General features: G+C 42.3%; 1 protein-coding gene and 1 pseudogene across 3 annotated transcripts in view; one reads left to right on the forward strand and one right to left on the reverse strand.

The window, feature by feature from the left end:
- LOC308340718 (etoposide-induced protein 2.4 homolog) overlaps window positions 1–20,382 on the reverse strand; it is a 34,042-nt pseudogene extending 13,660 nt beyond the window's left edge. The window contains exons 1-3 of the transcript in view: window positions 20,353–20,382; window positions 11,177–11,222; window positions 10,462–10,591 (exon numbers count right to left, since the gene is read on the reverse strand). The product of the transcript in view is annotated as an etoposide-induced protein 2.4 homolog (transcript). The remainder of the gene's footprint in view (window positions 1–10,461; window positions 10,592–11,176; window positions 11,223–20,352) is intronic.
- TGFBR3 (transforming growth factor beta receptor 3) overlaps window positions 1–25,261 on the forward strand; it is a 195,393-nt gene that overhangs the window by 61,976 nt on the left and 108,156 nt on the right. For both annotated transcript variants that reach the window (XM_080800856.1, XM_080800857.1), the window contains exon 3: window positions 20,469–20,653. In XM_080800856.1, coding sequence (XP_080656982.1) covers window positions 20,469–20,653 — 185 coding nt within the window. The remainder of the gene's footprint in view (window positions 1–20,468; window positions 20,654–25,261) is intronic.

The raw sequence follows: 25,261 nt of genomic DNA on the forward strand, positions 1-25,261 counted from the left end.
GATGCAGCTGCCTCTGAGGGCCCTCCCCCAACAGGAGAATGGCCCTCAGCAGACAGATTTTCTTTGCTCCCCTTGAGTCTTCATTTCCGTATGGGTCAGAGGTTATTTTCAACCTGGGGAATGACTTAGCTCTTTGGGAACGGGATAGTGCAGTGGGGCGATGGTCGGAATGGAATCATTGTTTTGAGCTCTTCCAGCAAGGACCCTGTGCTTGTAGGTCTCCTGAAGTAGGTGTGAGCAGTCTTTCCTCCCAGAGGTGAAATTTGAGCAGTTTGGAAAGGGGAATCCGTTCTGCTCTTCTGGCAGAATGACCCGTGTCCACGGATCGTAGGGGGATCCTGTGCATGCTGTAAAGTAATCAAAAATTTAAAAAGAAGTCATCAGATATATTGGAGGAGGAAAGTTAAGAAAACCTGAAAAAAAAATAGGACGAAATACAAATCCCTTATAGAGTAAATAATGTTCTTACAGTGAACGTGTCAGCATTTTTAACAGATGTGTGCTCAAGTGTGTCGTGACTCGGAATGTATACAGAAGGCACAAGCACAAATGTAGTCAATGTTTACATTCAACTTTCCACCTCCAAAATACACACATGGACGGTCCCACTTGTGTAGGTGTAATTACACCTCTGAAAACTCCCTTGGTCCCTTTTTCCTCCTCCTCTCCTCAAACACATATTTTGTTTTACTTCCCTAAAGATACATGATACATATGAGAGAACATACTACTCAGTTGCCTCACACCTCTCTGAGTAGTGTATAAAGCATGTCATGGTGAAACACCGGGGACGCAGGTCCACTGGGAATCCTAAACACTGGTTTCCAGCGCAACTGTGCTGGAATGAAAATAGAAAACAATGAGGCATGTGCAGAGTCAGCTTTTCTCTGTGTCTCAGCTCAGCAGTTTTCCCGCTGTCCCAAACTTTACTTTAAAAAAAGCCGCGGAAAAAGAGGAAATGATCCAGTGTTTTAGAACTTTGATATAAAATAGCAGTTTAGGGTTGTGGGGACACTTACTAAAAAACCAAAGCTTAGTTAATGGTGAGAAGTCTCACTGTTCGTTGCTCGGTTGTGAGGACTTGTATGTGTGTGCACCCAACACAGTCCACAGCTCACCACCCACCTGAGAACAGACACAGCCGTGGATTTCCATGGCGGCGTGGTACCAGCTGCATTTGGTCTTCATGAAGCCTGGGTTTTATTTTTGCTTTTGCTGCCCACTTGCTGTGGAACCTTGGAAATGCCATTTTTTTTCCATTAATCTCCCAAAGAATTCCATCGAACAAGTATTTACTGAGTGCTTACTATGTACAAGGTCTTGTCTCAGGGCTGGGGAGGATGAATAAGATAACACTTGACTATAATACGCTCAGATGCGGAGGGAGTCCTATAGTGTGGTGTTATGGTGTGCCCATCAGAGAAGAGCCAGCATGCTACAGGGATCCAGAGGAAGGGGTGAGGTTACGTCTAGCAGGGATCCAGAGGAAGGGGTGAGGTTACGTCTAGCTGAGAGAGGCTTCGTGGAGGCAGCGAAGAGCATGAAGGTGAGCGCTGAAGTCTAGCTGGACCTCAGGCATGGTGGGGACCTGGAGTGGAGACGAGTGCAAGAGCTGAGCATGCAGGAGGCCTTTCTGTATGACCAGACCCCGGAAGGGAGGGGTGCTGTGTTGTGGTAGGTGCTGACTGCCAAGCCAAACTGTCCCTTAATCTTCTTCAGTTTCCTCATCTGCAAAAAAGGCAGGTGAGATTTCCTTCATTTCCTTCAAAACGGCAGATGAGGTTTCCTTCTGTTTTCATGTGCTGAAAAAAGAGAATATTATGTTTGCCCCATCAGCATGCAGATCACACCTGGTCCAGTGGGTCTTACACTTCGTGCTTGAAAACTGTTAGGTTTTTAGCCCTTTATGAAAAGTAGACATCCAAAAGCAGCCCCCACACTCCTTCTTGTTTTTTTGTTTTAGCACCGTTATCACTAGGATGCTATTTACTATAGGCAGGACTTGGTAAATAGGAAGAAAACCCTAAGTGATGTGTCCAGCCTTTTTCATGAATGGTTCAGGAATCCAAGTTGACATTCTGTAGTTTACTTTGAAAACTTTGTTAGTGAAGTATTATTTCGGACATCTGTAGATGCATCTGTAAAAAGGAGAAAAGCCAAGACAGAGGGAAATGTGAACATCGAGTACATTCACATTTTCTCCCTGTTATCAGTAGCATTTTTTGGAAAGTCCTGATTAAATATGAAGGCTGCTTCCAGTTTTTGGTTTACTTGCCTTGCAGCGTACCAAGTCAAGGCTGAGCTGGGGGCCACCTTCCAGAAAGCAAAGACTTCCTTTCTGACTGGAAATAGTCTGTATTTTGTTTGACCTTCAGAATACTCATGGCCTTGCTGAAATACGTGGGCCAACATTTGTCCTGGCAAGGCCAGTGCAGTTTAATATTGGTGTCTACAGAGATTACCTTTTAGGCCATTCAAGCAGTGGGAGAAAGGTGACTATAGTAACTCAGACATTTGCATCCTTTGCGGCTTAAAAACCAAGGAGGTGATTTAAAACAGGCAACATTTGAAAACAAACACCGACAATGAAAGAACAAAACCCTTCTTGCAGTTCCTAGTTGTCTAAATTTTTGAGAACTTTGCCAAGGTCAGAGTGTTCTTTTGCAAGTGACCTTGTCAGGAATAGGGATTGCATCTCACGTATTACACTGTGCTGATATCTACAACCCTCTCCTAAAGATTGTCAAATATGGACCTTGGAAAGCACGATTTCCATGCCTTTCGAACAGTATGTTCTTCACGATGCTCTGTTTGTAAAAATACTATCACGTGGCTGGGGATTTGCATTAACACCCTAATGTCAGCTGGAGTTAGACCTCATGGTAGGTTTTTTTTTCCCCCATCAAGTTAGAAGCAGAGTCCAAAGCCCAAGGTGGAGTTAAAAGTTACTGTTCTTACTTTAAAGCAAATACATAACTAGAATTCTTGTTGTATACTGTGTTCTTGAGTTCTCAGCGAGTCCAGGAATTTTCACTACTTAGGGCCACAGTTTGATTTTGTCAAATGCATAGTTGACGAGATGATAAATGATAAGGTACTCAGCGATTAGATGGGTTCATAGTGGTGACATGAAGATGTTTTCTTTAATAAGAATATTGGTTATATGGGAGTAATTGAAAATAATCATATCCTGTTGTCGTCGATGTTCAGTATTAATTTAGGGAAAAAGGGTGAAATACGGATGTTTTATTCTGCATACGCAGAGGGATATAAGAAATGCATGTAATTACATTTCTTAACGCTTCATTTTGCTTTTGATGTGCTCCCACCAGGTAAAGCTGTACTTGAATGTTAATGCTTATAGCAGGAGTCTAAAGTTTCACTTGAGGCCAGTAGGTGGGAACCACAGTCTCTAGTGATTTTCAAAATAAAATCCCATAAAGACCCCACAGCTGGAACCGGTGGTGTGCGGGCTTTAAAAAGTGAGCGTTTTGGAATCCAGGAAGAATCTGACACTGTCTAATCGCTGTCAGGATGATTCCAACATCAGCACCGTGCACCAGCTCATTTGGTTGGCTGTTAGTTTTGTGAATATTTGCCGTTCACGCAGTCACAAAAGAGGAATATCTGATAAAAAAAAGAATAGATATAGAAAAATATGTTACAGAGTTTCTATTCAGTTCATATTTATACGTATTTGCTTACTTAGTTGAGAAAGCAGAAGTGGTGAGTGAAGCTCAGGGGTTAATATGAAAAGTAATGGAGTAAAAGTGAGTAGAAAAAAAGACAAATAGATGTTTTGATAATCTTTGTCAAATGTTTTTCCAAAGACCAGCCTCAGATTTAAAGTATTATGCAGATGTAGGCTTTGGCCTCCAGTTGTTTTCTGATAGGAACTCAGCCTCAAGTTGAACTTTCAAATTGGTTATTTTCTTTTCTTTTTTTCTTTTTAATTACTAAGTGACCAATCTGTTGTAGTTTGTTGATCTATTTTCTCCTCTTACTCTCCTGCTGCTGCTTTCTGCTCGAGCTGCTGTTTGTTCTGGAATGCTGGGCATGCACATGTAGGGTTAGGGTTGCCTGCCTCTGCCTTAACCAGAAATGGAGGACATCTGACCCAGTTTGTCAATTTACAAGTTTAATTGGACTCGAAGCGGTTCTGATGGACAGTTATTTCCTCCATGTTCCTATTTCCAAAACCCCCATCCCTTTACATAATTAATACTGGTATTTCCACTGTAGAGGTAGCTTCTCCACTCTGTTGTTTTTCTTAATCTTTTTTCGGGGAGGGTGTTTTAGGATGGGTCTTGCCACAGGCAGTTTGTTTCTTTCCCTGTCATCTGATTTGATAATAAAGCCGTTGGAAGTCCAAACTTTTTGTTAGGCAGCTCTAATTAATCAATCTCTTCTGTTGGTATCTTGCTTTTAAGCTTGTAGAAGTCTTTGCTATCCCTTACGTTAGTTTGCTTTGGAAACAAAGGCAGGATTAGCCCTAGTTTATAGGTGGCCCAGGTCAAGAAGCTTGTTACTGGCAGAGCTGAGCCTAGAACCTGGGGCTTCTATCCCCAAGGTAAGCCTTCCTTCCTCTATCTTCTTAGGGTCTGTTATTGTATATGGTGAGCTGCTTTTTTAAAGAGAGAAGGTAGGACAGTGAGGAGAAAGGATGTTCTTTTCTACTGATTTTTCATGTATTTATTGGTAATATTTTTAATGTTTTATAGGGCTTCCTGATTGAATTTTAAAAAACCAACAAACTTTCAAATACATGATCTCACTTCTTTCATAACAACCCTGGGGATTAGTCAGGATAAGTATTATCCCTGTTTTAAAGATGAGAAAACTGAGGCTCAGGAAAGTGGTATGTTTTAGTGCTGTTGGAGCCATGACCTGGACAGGGTTGGACTAAGACTAAAGTGAATGAGAATTCCACGTGGGCTTTTCCTTTCTGTAACATTCATGGAGCCCTGTTAAGCGTCATTTGCTGTGTTGGGTGTCATGGATTCAAAAATAACCTGTCTTTAAATTGGTTATAGTAGAAGGTTCTTAGAGTTGGGTAGGGGGTGGTGCTTGGGGTTAACTTTGTTTAAGGGAATAATTTTTATAATATGGACAAGGTGGTCAATTTGGAAGACTGTGTTACAGAACTGCTGCCAGATGTGTGTTTACTTTTGTGATCCCTATTTTATTTGTTGGTTTATTCATTCCTATGCATTAGGATAGAAAAATAAATACAGTTCTGTTTTGGCTCCCTGAAAGTTTTTATATTTTCTGGAATTTCCTCACTTATTGTCTTTAATATTCCAGAGTTTTATTATGACTCATTTGAGCCACGCAATAATAGAACAAGGAGGTGTAGGCCCGTGTGAAGAGGCTTATTAAGTAATTTGGGGGAAATATATTTTTGAAGACTGTAAATATTCATTTTTTTTCTTGGTCTTGAGATTTGTTTCATGGGTGTCAGTGCTGCATGTTCTCGTATGTTTTGGATGGGAGAGGGTGAAAAGTTAGGAGTTAAAAGAGCACAGTTTAATTTTTCTCTTTGGCTCAAATATGTAGTTTTACCATAAACTACTGAAAGTTTCCTGTTCTTGTTTAATAAAAAAGTGCACTTCCATTCATTGTTTCCATGTAACTTCCTATGCTTTTTACAGTAAAAAAGGTCAAAATTTAGGATAAATTATGAATTATCTCTGGGGCAAAGAAACACTATTTCATTTTAGAAAAGAGCTTTAAAATGTGAACCTCTCTGAATCTGAAACTGCGATAGTTCTCAGTATCTGCCCCCTTTTTTTTTTTAAACTATAATCGTGGTTTGCAAAGAGGACAGTCTGACCCATGTTTCTAACTAATATCAGAAGGCGGGGAAGATTCTGTGTCATGACTTGGTTTTAGAAAGCTGCCGATGATGTCAGTAGAGGGGCTTTTGAGTGGCTTTGTGTGTCTTCCGTGTGCCATGGCAGCATGCAGCCTGCCCTCCGCTGTCTGGTACATCGTGGATCACTTGTACCGATCCGAAACAGGGACCCATGGTTGCAGGGTTTGACCGCAGCAGCAGTGTCCTCCAGCACTGGTGGTGGGAGAGAGAAGACGGGAAGGAATGGTGATTACAAGTTCCATTGAAGAACTGTAGTGTAGAAGAATGTGCAGATGATGCTAAAATTGTAATTAACCTGTGTGTGCAGGTTATTATCTGTTCATCCTGAACAATAAAGAAGAATATACACACACACACACATATATATACTCAGGAGACCTAGTCATATATTTGCTTTCTCTCCCTCTTGAAAAGATAATATTTCTAAAATGCTTGAAGTCCCAGAGTCATAGAAGAGTAAGGCCTTTAGCACAGTTTCGGTGTGAACTAAATTCCCAGCAGTTCACCCTGAGTAGTGCATACACTTCACTTTCTTTGATGGCTTGCCATTCAGATTAGGTCAGTGTGGACAGTGTCCCTAATATTGTTGCTAATATTGTCACTAATGTTTTTATACAGCGTCACTTTTATAGCAAGTTTGTGTGTCCGTTGCACGTGAAGAAAACCAAAACATTTGGTGAGTTCCAGGGAAGAGAGCTGTCAGAAGTCCATAGAGGTTACTACCTGTAGGTGGGATGGCCCTTATCTGAACTGTTGACTTAGATTTGAGTATGAAAGATGACATGTGATGGGCTTGGAGCAGAGAGACAGACCTGCAGCCAGGGTAGAAAAACTGAGTATAAAAAGGATAGGCAGAAGTATAAAACACAAATATGGGACCATTTGGTGTAAAGACAGAAACTGAAATAGCATACTGAAATTTAATAAATTGTAATTAGTATTCATAATGATGACCCCCAAGTCCTCAAAAAAAAAAATTTAGTGATATTCAGGATGCTCAGAATATTTAAGGTGGCCGGGAAAGGACTATGTATGTAGTACATTTTAGGTAGATTTCCCATAAAAATGACTTAAGTCTCTTTCTTGAAATGAGTAAATCCTTGCTTATTTGGAAGATTTGCTTATGTGGGATATCTCATTACTGGTCAGTGCTGAACAGATGAAGTGTTTGTTGTATGGTGGTACAGTGGCTCTTTGGCCCAGATGAAGTAAGGGGGAGGGAAGTAGGGAATATGATATTAAATACTGGGAGAAGGAATTAATTATTACTTTAAATAATGGATTAAACTTTGGTACATTTTTCTGTGCAAATGTTGAAACAAAGTTCTTTTTGTTTTAGGAATTGGCATGCACAGGATTTCATTTTCAGATTGACCATTTGAAAGTATTAGAGCTTGTCTCCATGTGAGAGAAGGTGAACTCCCTGTGGCAGAGTGGTTTCCGAAGGTTCACTTGTGAGGAAAAGAGAGGAGCTAGTTGATTCAGAGTGGAAAAACACCGAAGCAAAGATCCCCCCCCCATCAATAACACACAGATTTCCAAAAAACAGAAATTGCTTTGATTGAATGTGACAGACTTTAAAAAAAAAAAAAAATTAAGCTTTGAAACCTGTGACACATCTGTTTTGAAAGGTTTCTTTGTCACATACAGATGTATGTTTGACAGTACTTTACTGTGTGTGGCATTTGTCATGAGCATGCTTAGTACATGTGGTTTCTGAACGGGTATCTCATTTATCTCAGCTTTAAATTTCGGGGGGAATTTATTAAACAGCAGTATAATAATTTTTTTAAAAAGATTTTATTTATTTATTTGACAGAGATCACAAGCAGGCAAAGAGGCAGGCAGAGGGAGAAGGGGAAGCAGGCTCCCCGCTGCGCAGACAGCCTAGTGCGAATTCGGGGCTCCATCCTAGGACCCTGGGATCATGACCTGAGCCAAAGGCAGAGGCTTTAATCCACTGAGCCACCCAGGCACCCCAGTATAATAATTTCTTATATTTGTCTTTAGGTTAAATACACTTTGATTGAATCAAACTCCTCCCTTCTAGCCTTGTGTTAAACTGATAACTCTGTTTCAATTTTCTTTTCAGAAGTTGCTGGTGGACTTCTGAATAGCATAGGAAAATCTAAAACTTTCTTTTTTTTTAAGTTTTTTTTTTTTCTTTTTAAAGTAATCTCCACACCCAGCGTGGGACTCAAACCCACAACCCCGAGATCAAGAGTCATATCCTTAGCTGACTGAGCCAGCCAGGTGCCCACAAAACCTGAAACTTTGGGCTAATTGAATGGCGTGTTTTTTAAAAGAAAGATGAGAAAATCCTCCAAATGCCTTTAGCAAGCTAATGCCACTTTGTTTTTTGCCTTTGTACATACATTGGTGTAAATTATTGGTTTAAAAAGTAGAAACAAACAAAAACAAACAAAAAAACCCCCTTCCAATTCTAGAAAAGAAGTTTTTGTGCATGTATGTCAGAGAGAATTACCTGGACCCCTGAATGAAATTCACTATAGAGTGTATTCCCTCTGTTTTTAATGAGGCCATGTAAGAAAATTTATACATCTATGCTTTTTGTAAAATAACTCTTGAAATCACTGATCCTTGCATTATCACAGGCCTCTAAAATTCAGACTTAGGAAAAATGTTTTCTTATCCAAAGAGCTGTCTCGTTTTCTTTTTTATGAGGTTTTTTTTTTTTTTTTTTTTAAATTTTAATAAGATCTTTTAAGCATCACAGTTTCTCTTTTACCTTGGCTACTAGGAAGCTCAGAACTAGGTGAGGTGCTCAAATGAAGTAATTTCCTTTAACTAAGTTCTTTGAGATTTCTTTTTGTCATTGCCAGTTTTTAGCTGATTGGCAGCTTAAGTGGGTTGCTAAGCCCATTTAAAATTTTTTATTACGAGTCCCTCAATTTCTTTTCTAGAAGGAGTTAAGTATATCAGTGATAAAGGAATACATAGCATGACATTTGGGTTGAATAAGGAATTTTCTTTTTCTTTTAATTTTTTTTTTCAGTATGGTCAACATGCAGTGAAGCAGGAATTTTGTGGGAGTAGAGCCACTAAAACTGGGGACCATGGTCAGACCTATCTTGGTACATTAATTTTGCATTTCTAGGACCGGAAGTCATGGAAGGACTTGTCTGAAAAAAACTAGGAAGGATTGGACTAGAAGACCTTCTCACCAACTAGTTTATACAGGCACATCTTGGAGATATTGTGGGTTGGGTTCCAGACCACTGCAATAAAGCCAATATCACAATAAAGCGAGTCAAATGAATTTTTTGGTTTCCCAGTACATATAAAAGTTATGTTTACACTTTATTGTAGTCTCTTAAGTGTGCAATAGGATTATGTGTAAAAAAAAAAAAAACACCAATGTACATACCTTAATTTTAAAATATTGCTTAAAAATGCTAGCCACCACCTGAGCTTCCCATGAGTTGCAATCACTGATCACAAATCGCCATAACAAATATAATAATGAAAAAGTTTGAAATGTTGCAAGAATTACCAGAATGTGATGCAGAGACACGAAGGGAGCAAATCCTATCATGAAAATGCCGCTGATAGACTTGCTCAACACAGGGTTGCCACAAACCTGGAATTGATTAAAAACAAAAACAAAAACAACAACAGTATCTGTAAAGCACCATAACACAAAGTGCAGTATAATGAAATATGCCCATAGTGGTCCCTCGCACCCTGTGGGTGATGGTGAGGACACTGATCTCTATGGAGCCCAGTTTCCTGTAAGCTCTAATATTCTGCGATTCCTAATGCAAAAGGAGGTTGAGATAGGTTAAAAAGTATTTTTCTTTTCAGGACACAGGCCATAGCTGGAGAGATGGTAATAATAATTAGAGTCAGATGATAATAAAAATGAGTTAATCCGGGTGCCTGGGTGGCTCAGTCGTCAAGCATCTGCCTTCGGCTCAGGTCATGATTCCGGGTCCTGAGATCGAGCCCTGCATCAGGCTCCCTGCTCGGCAGGAAGCCTGCTTCTCCCTCTCTCACTCCCCCTGCTTGTGTTCCATCTCTCCCTGTCTTTCTCTCCATCAAATGAATAAATAAAATCTTAAAAAAAAGAGTTAATCCTAATAACTGTCTATGGGGCAGATATTATGATTATCCCCAGTGCCTAGGGGAAGAACCAAAGACATCGGGTGGTTAAGTAACTCCCCCGGTTACAAGGCTGAAGTGTGGCAGGGCTGAGACACAAAGCCGAGGCATTGGCTTCATGGTCCGTAGAGAACCAGGGTTTTGGTTGTTTGAGGAATTCATCACCCAACCAGTATTTGGGAGCACCTGCCACATGCCAGGTACTGTGCTAGGCTCTGGCAGAGAAAGAGGATAAGCACAGGAGACATGCATGATCCTTGCCCTCATATGGTTTCGAGCTAAGCAGAAGACACATAAACACATATGCTGAAATTAATAAATGGCACACAATCAAATGCCCAAATAGATTTATAACTAAAAGCTGTTATTGGCTATAAATGAAAAGGATAATAGGTATAACATGTTTATGGAGTCCCTTGATTTAATCAGGTAGGAAGATGTGGCTCCGGGCCAGGGCTCTTTACCCAAGCACCATGCTCCTATTCCCTGGTCTACACCTAGTAGTCTTATCAGTGGTGTCACTTGATTGACCCGTAACTGCTGCAGATTCTGGAAATATCAGCTCCACGGTTTCTCCTGAACCTTTTCGCTTCACTGTGAAAGAGGCAACAGCACACTAGTCGTTCATAGATTTCCCTACAAACCGTCAGCTCTGTTTCCCTCTTAACAGAAATATTTGAGCAGTGAGCTACCTAGCTTGAAGAGGAAGGAATATGGTTTATTACTGTAATTGAGTTGATGCTTGATAATTTGGCATTCATGTAAAATATGTCCTTCATGCCTTTTAACAACCAACTGCTGAGTACCCAGATTATATATAAAATCCTTTAAGTAAATATATTTTATTTAGTTCGTGGCCCAGTTTGTACACATGGCTGTAATGAGTAATATTTTACATGGCCAAAACAAAAGTTGGTAGATTTTTATTTTTAATATCTTATCTCCTATATGTAATCAGGACCAGTGGTTACAGGCTTTGATTCAACTCCCAGCATTTGTGGTTTTCTCCTTCCATCCGTCCTTCCTGAGCATACCCGCCGCCCGCCCCGCCCCCGCCTTACAGCTGCTTGTCTTGCACTTACCCAGATCCAGAACCCCAGTCTTAACTGGGGGCTCACCAGTCCCAGAGAATGCTCACAGTAGCATGTTGTACCTCTGTGTTTTTTTGCCCATCTTTACCTCTCTTTCCTCCCATATTTTTCTTTCGAATCAGATAATCAGTTTGCTAGAGGGAAAAAAGAGAAAATCAGGTTAGCGACTTTCAGGTTTAAGTTGAGGTCTGAATGACGAATAGGTTTGGTTTGGTGACGTCCTCCCTCAGGGTTAATGAGGGGCAACTTTCCAGTGCTGCAAGTCTCACTTTGCCAGAACATATTGCATTGGTAGGAATCAAATTACAATTTTTATTGGTTACATGCCTAAATTGTGTTTAATATTTTGAATTCAGATCAATGAAGTATATTTCTTTTAATAAAGAAGTAGACATTGTTTTAATGATTTTATTTATCTCAGACTCACAGAAGAGAAAACATTCCGTTTTCTTCCATCATTCCAGTCTTCTAATTCGTTCTTGGTCTCAGTGCTGAGCCATTTGTTATAGCAATAACATCCATAATTTGTATTCATTCATTTGGATCTCCCTGTAATTGAATACTAAAGGGGAGCCAATGTCCCCTTTATTCCTGGCTTCCTTTAGATCTTGTCAGAATAGGAACATCTTTTCATCTTCTAGATTAAAAATAAACAAGAAGAAACTCAGCCAAAATGATACCAGATTACTCTCTGGATTTTGGAAATTCCCTGGAGGCAGAAACATGGACTCTTCTCACCTTTGGGAATTATACTTACAGAATTTGCTCAGAGAACAGGAATTTTTACTCTAATACTGCACATACTTTTATTCTAAATCTTTCCACTGCAATTCCTAGAAGTATTTTTTGGGCAGTAGTGGCTAGGGAGTAGTATAAGAACATCTTATCTTAGATATTTTATTAATCATTTAAAAACTCGTAAAGAAAACATTTTTTCAATGGAGAAAATTTTTTCATTCATTTATTTCTCTTCCCCTCAAGGGACTTTATGTCTCTAATAGTACTTGAAATTTGTAAAGCATTGGCATATATGGTGTCTCCTTGATCTATGAGCCTCTCATGAAGTAAGAGAGAAGATTATGGGAAGCTTAAGGACAAGGTTAAGCAGCTAGTAAGTGGCAGATCTGGATGTAAAATGGCGGCTCTCCTATTTCCTGGTCCAGTGCTCCTTCTGTTACCACTGTGTGTCTAATACAGGAACTCTTCTCTTGCTGTGCCTAGTGGTAACTTCTGGAACATACTTCCTCTGCTACCTGTTCTCTTCAGATTATAAAAAACAGGAGAAAACCCACTTCCTCAGAGAGCCATATGAGTCCTCTCTGAGACTCTTGGTTGCGTAGTGGTATCTTGCTTAGATGGAAGAGTGAGTGCCCTTTATAACCTGGCACTTCCCAACACTTTGAGAATTTAAATTCTTAAGGATACCCTGCTCATTGTTTCTTTTTGAACTTTTAAAAACACAACTTGAACACAGGAAATTCTTCAGTATGGTTGTACCGTGATTTGAACACAACAGTATACAAATATGCATTGGCTTTTGGCCCAACAAGTTGGCACTTGACATCTTGGAAGATGGTTGGTTTGTCAAGAGGTATTCACTTGGAGGATGAAACTATGGTAAGAGATGTGTAAGGATTTGTGCTGTAGAAAAATCTGGCCTTTTTTTCCCCCCCGATAAATATGCATTTCAGGTTTTAGAATACTAGAAATTCTTCTGCTTGTCTCTTTCCTACCTAGGATAAGCTTTAGCCTTAAGCCAAGTTTTATTGTTGAAAAATCTAGGTGGGACTTTGGTAGAAGGGCCCCCTTTGGATTTTAATGGTGGTACATTCCACAGTTCCATCCCTAAGGGGCTGTAGCTCCAAAGTGGTGTAATTTGAGATCGTATAAACACCGGCATATGTTGTGTTGTATGTGCTGCAGGCACTCTTGAGCTCTGGCCTTCCAGGTGTTTTTTTCCTGGAGCTTTGCTTTTGCATCATATCCTGGCGCTTGTCTCATTCCCTTGCATGACGCTCACTTAGAGCCAGGCTGTACTGTTGGCTGAGAAGTCATCGTGGGTGCGCTTTCCTACAGATTCTTGCATCCAGTGGGGGTAGAAGGAATTTCCAGCTTAGGGGCAGAATAGATCCTGCAGTGCCCAGGCGTACAGTCTGTGGGAGTTTGTCCCTCTTCACAGCTGAGAGCATTGCAGAATTCCCTGTGGGACAATAACAGAAACCCTTATTAGCCAATGGTGTTGTTGGAATAAAATCTCCCCACTGCAGTGTCTTGGTCCCAGGCTATAATGTTACCCCTTGATTCCCTCTGCATCTTTACCACTTTTATTGCTGCTGAACACATACTCCTCATGAGTACCCTGGGTGATATGGGGAATCTGTGTGCTGGAAATTATGTGCAATAGGTACCAGATGTTTGTGTCAATGTGGTGTGCCTTCGTATTTAAAATGCTTAAGGATCACATTTATTAAATGTGAAAATTAGTTATTGTTCCTTCCCCCAAACAATCACTCCCCCACCCCCAATATTTTACTCCTTGCGTGAGGTGTGATATTAATTTCTTTGGGGACAGATTAAATTTAAAGTGTGTGCAGCAAAGGCATCTGTTCCCAGATGCTTCGTCTGCATTCTGTCAGGCCTTAGGGCTGGCCCGCAGCCAATGTGGATGTGGGGGTTCTGTAACTGAGATCGGAATGCTGTGTTGGAGCTAAAGGACATAATGAAAGGTTGAGTCCATTTGCATTTTTTTCTTTAAGTGGAACTGGGAATTTAGACATTGATGTGATAGCCAGATCTTAGGAACATTTCCCTTGTGTGCAGATAAGCAAACATGAGTGAAAAAGAGGAAGACAACATTTGGTAAAATGCGAAATGAACTTGTGCTTTCTCATGGAGTTTATGATGCCTTTGAAGTTGACCAAAAGCTTGCAAGTGTGGACCAAGCAGTTATTTGATCAAATATGAGTAAATGTGTGTGTTTGACCGGTAAGTCCGTTTGTTCATGAAGCCCTGAGGTGAAGGCCAGGAAAATGCAGGGTGGAAGCAGGCGGTGACTTATACCTGGGAGACCAGGTTCGAATCCCGCCCTGCCCCCTACTGGTGGTGACCTGTGGCAGGTTACTTAGCCTCTAGCAGTAACGGTTTCCACCACTCTGAAATGGGGTTTTTAACACAGTCTTTACAGCGATGTTACGAGGATTAGAAACAACATGTGCACAGTGTATGGCCCAGAGAAGGGTTATGATAACCGTACTTGTGAAGAATTAAACCCTGGCTTCTCCCAGGAGGCGGAGGCCTGTCTGTCACTGGGTGCCCCACAGTGTTGCCCCAGGTGGCCCAGCTGCTGAACAGAGGGCCCTGCTTTGTGAAGGAGGCCACTTGGTCTGGGCCACCTAGAGAGTTTCTCACCACAGGGTTGACTTGAATCTGTGCTGTCTTCAGGTCCATGTTTTTAGTCAACAGAAGTAGTGTCTTGTGGGCAAATAGGGGTCATGGGTCGGTCCTGGTGGCTGAGGAAGGTCTACTGAGAAGGAAAATCACAGTCTGACTTCAGGGTAGGAAAGAGGACATGTGAACAAAACACAACACCTGGTAGGATTTGGGGGAATTGCTTGTGTGGCCAGCAGAGAAGGATAAACTCAGCTCATGCTTTCAGACCAAGGGAACGTTAGACTTCTTTGGGAATTACCCCCAAACAGTGCTGGATGGGGCATATACTAGATGCTTAGAATAAACAGAAATACCCAGATAGGGAGGCAGCCTTGCAGAATGTCTCTGGAGGTGAACTGTGAGTGTGTTACTATCAAGAAACACTGTGTCAGGATAGCCACCCCGCTCTGGGGCTGCACCATTTTACTTACAGTGGAAATAATATCTGGTATCTCCATGTTAGAGTTTCTGTGAGGCTTCAGATAAAGTATCTGTTAAATGCGCCCCCCTTTTTTTAAATGCCACTTAATTGTAAAGAATGGTGCAAGGTGACCAGGAGTGTATATTTATGGCATTGTTGCCTTCTGGTCGGTGTTTGTGCCCAGTTGATCCTTCCTGTGGTCATGTAGCTTTTGCTATGCTGATTGGCATCATCACAGAGCATGACGCTCCCTCGCCTCCTGACTGTGGGGAAGGGATTGCTCAGGGAGGAAGGGCTGCGGGTTTGCAGTGGTGGCCACAAGAGAGAACTCCCAGCTTTCTGAGGCTGTCAGGGAGAGCCTGCACCAGCAGCGCCAGCGCTCACAGTTCGCCACAGAAGTGAGCAGATGAGTCAGACCGGGTTTTGGAACATGTTTTCCTGGTTTCCAAGCCTTTGTGGCAAGGAGGCGCTGCGTCTGGGCTCCGTGGTAGCTGCTAGCTGGCTTAGACTCTTGTGGTAGGGCCTGGGGGCGCTACCGGTGGAAGTTCTGCTCCCTGGATGTGGCTCTGGGCTTGTGTGAGGTGAGCAGCCTGTAGTAGAAGGCACTCGAGGCGTGTGGCAAGTGCCTGGAGGCCGGTGCAGAGAGGCAGGCAAGTCCTGGGGCTGACCCAGAGGTGACAGGAGGCTGGGGGCTTGCTGATGGCCAGGGAAGTGTTGTGCCACCTGGAGAGAAGGGCCTTAACCAGCAGAGTGTTTGGGAGGTGAGGACGAAAACAAGTTTGTCGTTACTGCCTGCTGTGACATTTGGGGGTGGGGAAGCCCCAGCTGGAACTTGATTTTTAGCAATCAGTAATGCCACCTCCCTCATCTCATGATGGATCCCCCCACCTGCCTTTGATACAAGATTGAAGTTTTGGCTACTGGTGAAGAGTGAAAGGGACAACTCTGAGATAGAATCTCCTATTTGTATGAAATCCTTTGCCTGTTGGAGCATTTCATGGTTTTTTCCCTTTCCTCTCGCTCCCCCTTCCCCCATTAATATTTGAGTGTATACTGGGTGCTCGACATCATGCCCTACCCAGGACGTCTGTATTCCAGCCAACGGGAAGGAGGAAAGGGCAGAAGAACACAGTTCCTTCCCTTTATAAGAAACCTCCTAGAAATTGCATGTACCCCCTCTGGTTATAGCTTCCTAACCAGAATTTGGTCACATGGTCATACCTAGCTGCAGACATTAGCTAGGACTTCCAGTGCAGTATCAAAAAGGAGTGGTGAGAGGGGACATCCTTGCCTTAGTCCTGATGTTAATGAGACAGCTTCTAGTTTCTCTCCGTTAATAAGTATGATGTTAGCTCTAGGGTTGGTTTTTTTTTCCTTTCTTTTCCTTTCCTTTATTCTTTCTTTCTTTCCTTCTTTCTTTTTCTTTCTTTCTTTTAATGCTCTTTATCCAGTTGAGGATAAAGTTTGCTCAGATTTTTTATAATGAATGACTTAGATTTTGTCAAATGCTTCTTCTGCATCTGTTGATATGATTATGTGACTTTTTTCTTCTGATTTTTCTTCTTCAGCCAGTTGGTGAGATGGATTACATACGTTGATTTTCAGATGTATGTATCTGGATAAATCCTACTTGGTTGTGCTGTTTAGTTCTTTTTTACATTGTTGGATTCAATTTGCCTAGTATTTTGTTGATGATTTTTGCATCTATGTTTATGAGAGATATTGGTCTGTAGTTTTCTTGCAATGTCTTTGTCTGGTTTTGATATTAGGGTAATGCTGACCAAACACAATGAGTTAGGAAGTATTCCTTCTGCTTCTGTCTTCTGAGAGAGATTGTAGAGAATTCATATAATTTCTTCCATAAATGTCCAGTGTTTTCTAATGAAAATTTCACCATACAGAGATGTGAGCCCCAGGAGTAGGTGTGAGTCTCAGTGCTTGGGTGACTGGGCAACCTTAAAGCACTTACTTAAGTGCCTTGAATTTATTTTCCTTTTCTTTAAAATAGGGGTAATACCACTTCCTTGTAATGGTGTTCAAGGTCATATAGACCTAGTACTGCCTAGCCTGTAGTGAGCACTTAGTAAATAGGAGCGACTTATTTAATTTTTTTACTACACCAGACTGACATTGTGTGTTAATTGTTGAAGACACCATTTCTATACCCATGGAGAATAAGGGTGGATAATTCCTACTTTCTTGTTTTTCTTGCTTTCTTGCTTTTTTGGCTTTAAGGATAGCTTAATCATATTTTATAGCTTTTTTTGTGTGGCAATAAATTCATTAAAGGAGCCCCAAAAACTAACTACTACTTTGGTGTGTCTGGTGGTTGAAGATACTCTATATGGAGTGTATTTAAACATTGACCCCAGTGGGTCTCCGTAAAGTGCAGTTATCCAGTCACTTGATCAGAGCGTGCCCTGTGCATTGCTTTCTTTTTTCTTTGACCTTGGGCTGACTTATATGACACAGGACTGGAACTGTAGCCCATTAAGTGGGATTTGCCGTGCCCTGGACTCTGGAAGGACAGAAACCATGGATTCTAAGTGAGGATTGCTAGTCCTTAGTACTGGGGGTATCCCCTCTCTGATTCCCTCCCCACTTTGGGAAAGACCTTATCCCCTGATTTGTTGTCAGTGAGTTTTTGCTTGAACCCCAGTGTGGAGATGAGCACTGTGGTGATTTTAAGGAAGATCCTGATGGGTGATGGTGGCACTGCAAGGAGGAGGGAGAGTCAAGCAGATTGCAGATGTGTTCTGGGTAGAACCAGTTGGAACTTTGCACATGCATACAAAAATGGAGCTGAAAAGGCTTTTTTGTTTGTTTTTTAATTTTTATTTTTATTTTGTGTGTGTGTGTATATAATCTCTATACCCAGCGTGGGGCTCAAACTCACGACCTCAGAGGTGCCTGGGTGGTTCAGTCAGTTAATTGTCTGTCTTTGGCTCAGGTCATGATCCCAGGATCCTGGGATCTAGCTGGAGTCAGGCTCCCTGCTCATCAGAGAGTCCTGCTTCTCCTTCTCTCTTCCCCCACTCCCCTCACTTGTGCTCTCCCTTGTGCTTGGTGTCTCTCTCTCTCTCTCTCTCAAATAAATAAATAAAAATCTTAAAAAAAAGAAAAAACCAAACTCATGACCCCAAGATCAAGAGTCAGATGCTGTACTGACTGAGCCAGCCAGGTGCTCCTTTTTAAGTGTTTGTTTCAATTTCAGTTAATTAACATGCAATGTAGTATTCGTTCCAGGTGTACAGTAAAGTGACTCAGCACTTCCAAGCATCACCACAAGTGCCCTCCTTAATCCCCATCACCTAATTCACCCATCCCCCCACCCTGAAAAGCATTTTTATTTGGGCTTAATTTGTGATAAAGGCGCATTCATGGCACGGAGCTGTGAAACCAGTTCCCCAGAATTGAGTGTGTTCCCAAAGTTGAGTAGGAGTAGGAGACTCTGGAGCTCTGGGGTGCCAAGTACACCAGCAGCCCACTGTGGTTGGGGAGGCCCGAAGGGGAAACAGTAGGGGGAGCACCTGCTCATACTGTTCGCCCTACACCGAGACTTCCGAGAACCAGAGGTCCAGTACCTCCTGCCTTTTGCCACTGTGACATCTTCCTTCACCACCTCTGTTTCTCAGAAAGCAGTTGGGCACAGTACAGCAGCACAGAGAGCAGCAGTGATTATTTGAGAAGGTACATACTTCATTTCAGACCAGATAACTTTTATCAGCCTCGATAATTTCCGTGAGTTCTGAAATAGACTTGGCACACCAGGCAGGGTGTCTGCTTATGGTCTAGCAGTGGGGGTGCAGGATTGCCTGGTTCTGAACGGCATTTGCATTTTACACTGGGGCTGTGATCCTGGAGGGTACTTTTAATATGTAGAAGTCTGGAAGAACTAATTGGAGTGTGTCCAGGTCTTTCATTGGGTTTTGCTTGGGAGGCTGTGGTTTAGTGGATGCTGTTTGTTCAAGGTATCAAATGGAGACAACACCAAAGTTGCAGAGGACTATCACGGTTCCTCCTTCTTCTTTGATGTCCCTCTCTGTCAGTCATCCAGCCAGTGTACAGTGAGGCCCAAGTGGGATTGTACCTCAGTCATTCCCCTCTTAGCCCCCTACCGCTAAATCCAAGTCCCCAGAATGGTGCCCTAATCACCAATCAGGGAGGGAGCAATTTATTTTAAAGCTCAGTGATTCATGTCACAATTATTTTTTGAGCATCTTGTACATGCCAGGTGCTATGATGGGTGCTGAGGATACAAAGATGAGTAGCCCACTGTCTGGGAGGTCGTACCAGACTAGCAGAGACAGATGTAGATATACTGGTCGTTACAGTGTAGAAGTTGCTGAGATGGGCAGAGAGATTATGGGAGGATGGAGGAAGAGTACCTCTCTCATCTTGGGCTGTTTGTTGTGGGGCAAAGTTAGAGTGGAACAGGAATTTGGGTGAAGGAAACAAGCTTGAATAAAGATGTGCAGTTAAGACACATCGTGGTATCTTTGGAGAAGGCATTGCGGTTGCTAGAGTGGGGTGGGGGGGCGGCTGGAGAGAGAGGAAGGGAGTTGTTAGGAAAGGCCTTATGTGCTTGGTTAGGGAGCTTGGGCTTTATTTTCAGGCCAGCAGTCCATAAGGGACAGACGTGCCAGCAGAGATGGGAGGGACAGACATTCGTACGGGGAGCAACCATCCCACTGAGCACCCTGGGTGAGCTGGTCAGTGCTTGCATGGAAGGTGGCTTGGAGAGCTGAATGCTTGAGTGTCCTTTTAGGAAGATGTGTAGTCGCCTAGAGACAGAGGCAATGAGGACCCTAGGAGGGAGGGATGGGCAGGAATGGATGTTAGGATTTAAGTTCTGATTATTGGAGAAAGGGAGATTGGGGAAGCAGGAGCCAAGTGTGACCAGGGTTCTACCTTTTCTATTTGAGGCTCTACTCATATGCTTCTCCCTTTCTTGGGAGGATTTTTTTCCTGCTCTGTGGCCCAAACTTTGCTATACAACTCAGGCCCCAATTGCCCCCATTCATTACATCTTGTTTTGTGTTGTTCTTAAGGTGGTTTTGCTCTCTCTAATAAGGCAGGGCATGCTTAGAGGTTAGGGACTGTATCTTATACTTTTGGGGTGAAATTTTAGTTGTTAAATGTTATTTATTCATACTATCATTGGACTTTAGGCAATTTATTCCATTATTTCTGTGTTTTGTTTTTTTTTTTTTTTCCTAAGATAGGAAGGAAGAATTGAACACAGATGTCAAACGGGAGGTTTCCTCCATCCAGAGGAATACATTCATGACTTGTGTGTCTAAAAGGGAATTTACATAATCAAATACACATCAAAATCATCTAAAAGGAATTTAGGAATTGGTGGTTTTAGACTAGGCTAAGCTTTTTTGCCATTGAGTTCAGAAACAACTTACCTGGAGAGGTTCTTCTGGTGGACTGGCCATGGCTGGATCGTCTAGGATAATTAATTTAACTGTGGCACAATTCATTGCTGTTTCTGAGGGATTTGTGTTTGTGATTCCCTCTGCAGGTCCAGAGCCCAGTGCCCAGTGTGAGTTGTCGCCTGTCAATGCCTCGCATCCGGTCCAGGCCTTCATGGAGAGCTTCACCGTCTTGTCAGGGTGTGCGAGCAGAGGTACAACAGGGCTGCCCCAGGAAGTGCACGTCCTGAACCTCCGTGCTGCTGACCCGGGGCTCGGCCAGCCCCAGAAAGAGGTAGGTGCAGGTGCCAGCTTTCTACTTACTGCCCCTCTGAGCTTGTAAAGACACTAATCTGGACAAAGAGTCCTCCCTACCACCCCCCCCCCACCCCAGGTTTAACAGGGATGCTTACATATGGATATAAGTGGGGAGGAGGACACAATGTACACTCAAGAGAGGGATTTCAAATAACAGATTGCTCTCCGGACTGGGCAACTCTAGGAATTCTTTCTTAAAGAAAGAGATTTTTCAGCTTCGTAACTTTCCTGGCTTCCCGTATTGGAAAGAATGTTCTTAAGGATTTCATCTTTGAAACATGGCTGTGAAAAAACAAAATAAGGTGCTGCTTTTCTGTTATTGTAAAATATCTTTTTCATCCTCTCCTGTGACCTGTCTTCTTTCTTTGCTTTGTCTTATGAACTGGTGGCTCCTGCAGGATGAGTCAGTGGAAATGGGAGCATTGGAGTAAAGATGGCAGTATTTTGTCCTTGCATGAAAAGCCCTGGGGGTTAGCCCCTTAAGCCATCTAGGCAGCTTCTTGAAGATCGCCATGGTAGCGGTGGTCTGGGTGGTGGTGACGGTGATGAACCGAGCTCCTAGTGCCCTGGTATTTCACCTGTCCCCAGCCCTGTTTGAAGCACTCTTACACTCCCCCCGTGAAGTCCTGTTGTCATCCTCATTTTACAGGTGACTGCAGAAATAACTCACTTGCACTCACTTGCACAGGGTCATCACCGTGAGAGAAAAATGGCCTCCTCTTTCCTGTGCCTCAGAAATGACCTAGATTGTGGGTAATAGTCATCAAACTTCTTTTAAGATAACACACAGTTGTAATTCTTTCTGTTTTTAAGCTTCTGTGTGTCAGAAATGTTATCATTCAGGTGTTCTTTCTCCGGGGAGAGAGAAACCACAATAAATCCTGATCACAGCGAAGCGTAGGAAAACTAATGCAGAGTGGAACTTATCTTCGAGTTCTCTTGTGGTCAGGGAAGTTAATTTCCAGAACTGTTTGTTTATGTGCCTGAACCACTCTGCCTTTTGGGGAGAGTAGGAATAGGAGAGGTGAGGTGTCCAGAAGGAAAAGCAAACTGATTTTAATCTCATGAAAGTGTGCCGAGTTGGCTCATTTCAAAGACAAATCATCTAACCTTTTCAGCTCCGCTGGAAATTACTGTTAATACTTTTGGTTGCTTGCCACGGTGGCTGCAACGCCTCTTCCAGGGCAGATTTTCTCTATCCTGGTCATGTGTCTTTAATTCTTAACGTATGGGGGAGACTGTGGTGGGCGGGAAAGGAGGAGGAGGAAATGCAGTTCCTGTGAAGCGTTGCTGACTCTAGCAATTCTTTAGCAGCAATAATTACTCATTTTATATGTGCTCTCTCAGAGGAACCAAGAAGGAAGAGGAAAGTTCGAGCTATTACAGAAGCAGCAACAGCAGAGATTCTGGATGTTAAATTGTGCGTTACTGTTGTTGCCTGTGAAAATAGATTCAAATATGACTGTTGAAGCAAAAGAAAAATACCCCTAGGAATGACCGCAGAGTTCTCCCACACTGTATTTCGGTGTCAGATTAAAGTGTTCACAGTGATACGGAGGACACATCAAACTAGCTGGCATCCAGGGACATAGTATGTTCAGCGAGGGAGTAAAGAGGTAGGGCCTAGAGGGGACAGTCTCTCCAAGATTTGCTTAAAAACCTAAACGTTCTTCTTCTTTCTTCAGTATTTATATAGTATAGGTATGATTTGGCGTTAGTGATTTAAAGATATTTTGGGCACTGGGCACCTAAGGGCAGTTGCGTTGTTTCTTTCTTTGGGGACTTTCTAAGAATTAGGTGGTTGTACTTCAACCCTGTTTGAAAACAAGATGTTGGGATATGTGGTCTTTGGAAATTCCATGTGGCTCTGAGCTGCTCTCATATAGTAAACCGTGGACTATTTTATGTATAGAGAGTGAGTGTAGAGGACAACACGAGCAGTTGGGCCATGAGAGAATGAAGAGAGAAGCAAAGAGAGATTGTTTCTGGATGGTAAAATGGGGGTGGAGAAATAGTAAATCTTTCTCACCTTCTTCTTGTATGACTGCAGTCGCGCAGTTTTTAAAATCATTCGAACTATATGACCCAACAATGCCACTTCTCTGAGTATATACCGAAGAGAAAGAATAACATATGTCTGCATAAAAACTTGTCTGCGGGTGCTCATGGCAGTGTTCTTCATAGTGGTTAAAAAGTGGAAACAACCTATCTGTTGATGAGTGGGTAAATAAAATGTGGTCTGTCCACACAATGAAATGTTACTTGGCAATAAGAAGGAATGAAATACTGACACATGCTGCTGGTGAAGGAACCATGATGCTAAGTGAAAGAAGACAAAGAAGACAGACACCACATATTATGTGAATCCATTTATATGAAATGTCCAGAATAGACAGATTTATAGAGATAGAAAGTGAGTTAGTGGTTGCTGAGGGCTGAAGGGTGAAAGGGAGGAGTGGGAGTTGGCTGCTAATGAGTACAGGGTTTCTTCCAGTGGGACAGAAGTGTTCTAAAATTAAATTGTGGTGACGGTTCCCCCATTGCATATGAATATACTAAACACCATTGATAAATGTGAATATACTAAAAACCACTGGATGGCGTTTTAAGTGGGTGGGTGGTTTTATGGTATGTGAATTTTATCTCAGTAAAGCTGGTTAAAAAACAGTAATTCAACCTGCTAGTATTCTAATTAGCCAATAAAGTTCACCTTGACTGTATTCACCTATTTTTTTTTTTTTAAACCAGGATTGCTTCCTCTTGCAACCTAAAGTCACCTTACTTTCTCTGTTTTCAGTGGATAACTTGGTATTTATAGCTATGCTATTACATGGTTTATGCTAAAAATCGCAGCTGATCTATTTTGGGGGTGATAGTGGGAGGACCAGAGGTAGCCTTTCTATATGTCTCTACTGAATATAAAAGGCAAATATTTTTCAAAGTGAAATAAGGTCATTGCTCATACATTAGCAAAAGGAATGCCATATTGGTTCCCGGTATAATTGACTTTGACTCTGATGATCAAGATAGTTGTTTTTCATCATGTCCTCCTCAAATGGGAGGGAATTACTAAATCCACCCTCTTTCCCCCAGCTTGTTACTGGTGTAGGATCAGCAGTAAGATCTATTGTGAATCAACTCTTCTCTAACATTTTACTAAATTCCTACCTCCCAAGAGTCTTCAGGTTTTCCTGCTGAGGAGAGGCCGCTGCTTTTCCTGTGTGGGGGAGGTGACAGATCCTACACCTGGAAGTAATAACCACAGCAGGTTGACAAGATTTGGGGAAACAGTTGCGCTTAAGTTAGATAAACAATTTTATAGGCCAGCAGAGAATTTGTATCAGAAACTCGCTTGTTACAGTGATGTATATACAAAGCCTTCTGTAGCAAAGCACTGTTTTGCCATTGGCCTCCCTGCTGGGTTCCCCTCAGGACAGCCCAGAGACCTATAATTGTATTTTTCATCTGAGACCACACCTCTCATTTGTAATCATTGGTTTTGGAAACAACAGGCCTGGAAGTGAACAGGAAACTTGAAAAAGACTCTCTGGCGACAGAAGGGCAGAAGACCGTAAACAGCCAGAGAGATCAGTTCTGTCTTTAAGAATAAGTGGGCATTGGTGTCATCATTTTCATCCTATAAAAACCAGCTCCTCTTGCTCTTTGACTTCAAAGTAAAATCCACCCCCCCCCTCAGAGTTTGGGCCCTCAGGGTGTTTCCTGATTCCTGAGAGGGGGTTATAAGGGGACCAGAGGCTTATTTACAATAACATACTTTCATTAGTTGCTGGAATGGCAACAATTTTGTTTCCTGTCTAATTTTTATTGTGACCTGCTTTTATGTGGTGATGTGTCTTTTCTATTTCTGACTTATCTGATTGTCTGTTTACCATGAAAAGCTGCTGAGGGTAAGCCCCTAGTTAGCGTTACCTACATGTATAAAGGACACGGTGTTTAAATTTATGTATTTGTCCTGACAGTACAGCAGCAACTATTAATGGGTGTGCCGGTAACTGGCTGTATGGAGGAAAGATCTGGAAGGCTCCATTGTCCTGGGAAAGGGCCCGGGTTTAATAACTTTATCCCCCAGAAAGTTCAGAACCCTTCCTACTTCCGTGTATTTGCATATTCTCTGCCTCATTCTGCAGCAAAGGCTCGGGATGGGCTCACAATAGACATGTCAGCAGTATAAGCAGAAATGCAGAATGAGGACAAAGAAGAAAGAAAAGCGTCGTTGTGAGCCGTACGGGTTAATGTGGTCGGTACAACCGACTATGAAATTCGGATCCAGGCTTCTTGGCAGGCAGGGCCAAGTGGGATGTGTGGTTAATCACACATGTGGCTCCAAGTCACTTTTGCTTTGTACCTTCTCAAGGAACTGTGGCCTAAAGTTGTTCCTTTCCTGCTTCTTTTGAGGGCAGGAAAGACCACAGTTGGGAGAAAGAGAAGGAAGTAAACACATTTATCTGAAATACTAACTGTTCTGCTTGCCTCTTAGCTGTTCCCTTGCCCACCACGTTACAGGAACAGCCGCAGTGGCAGTGGTGTGACGTGCCTCCTGGGGGCCCGGCCACCTCGTCGGGAC

The sequence above is a fragment of the Martes martes genome (assembly GCF_963455335.1).
Source record: "Martes martes genome assembly, chromosome: 4".
NCBI classification, from domain to species: domain Eukaryota; kingdom Metazoa; phylum Chordata; class Mammalia; order Carnivora; family Mustelidae; genus Martes; species Martes martes.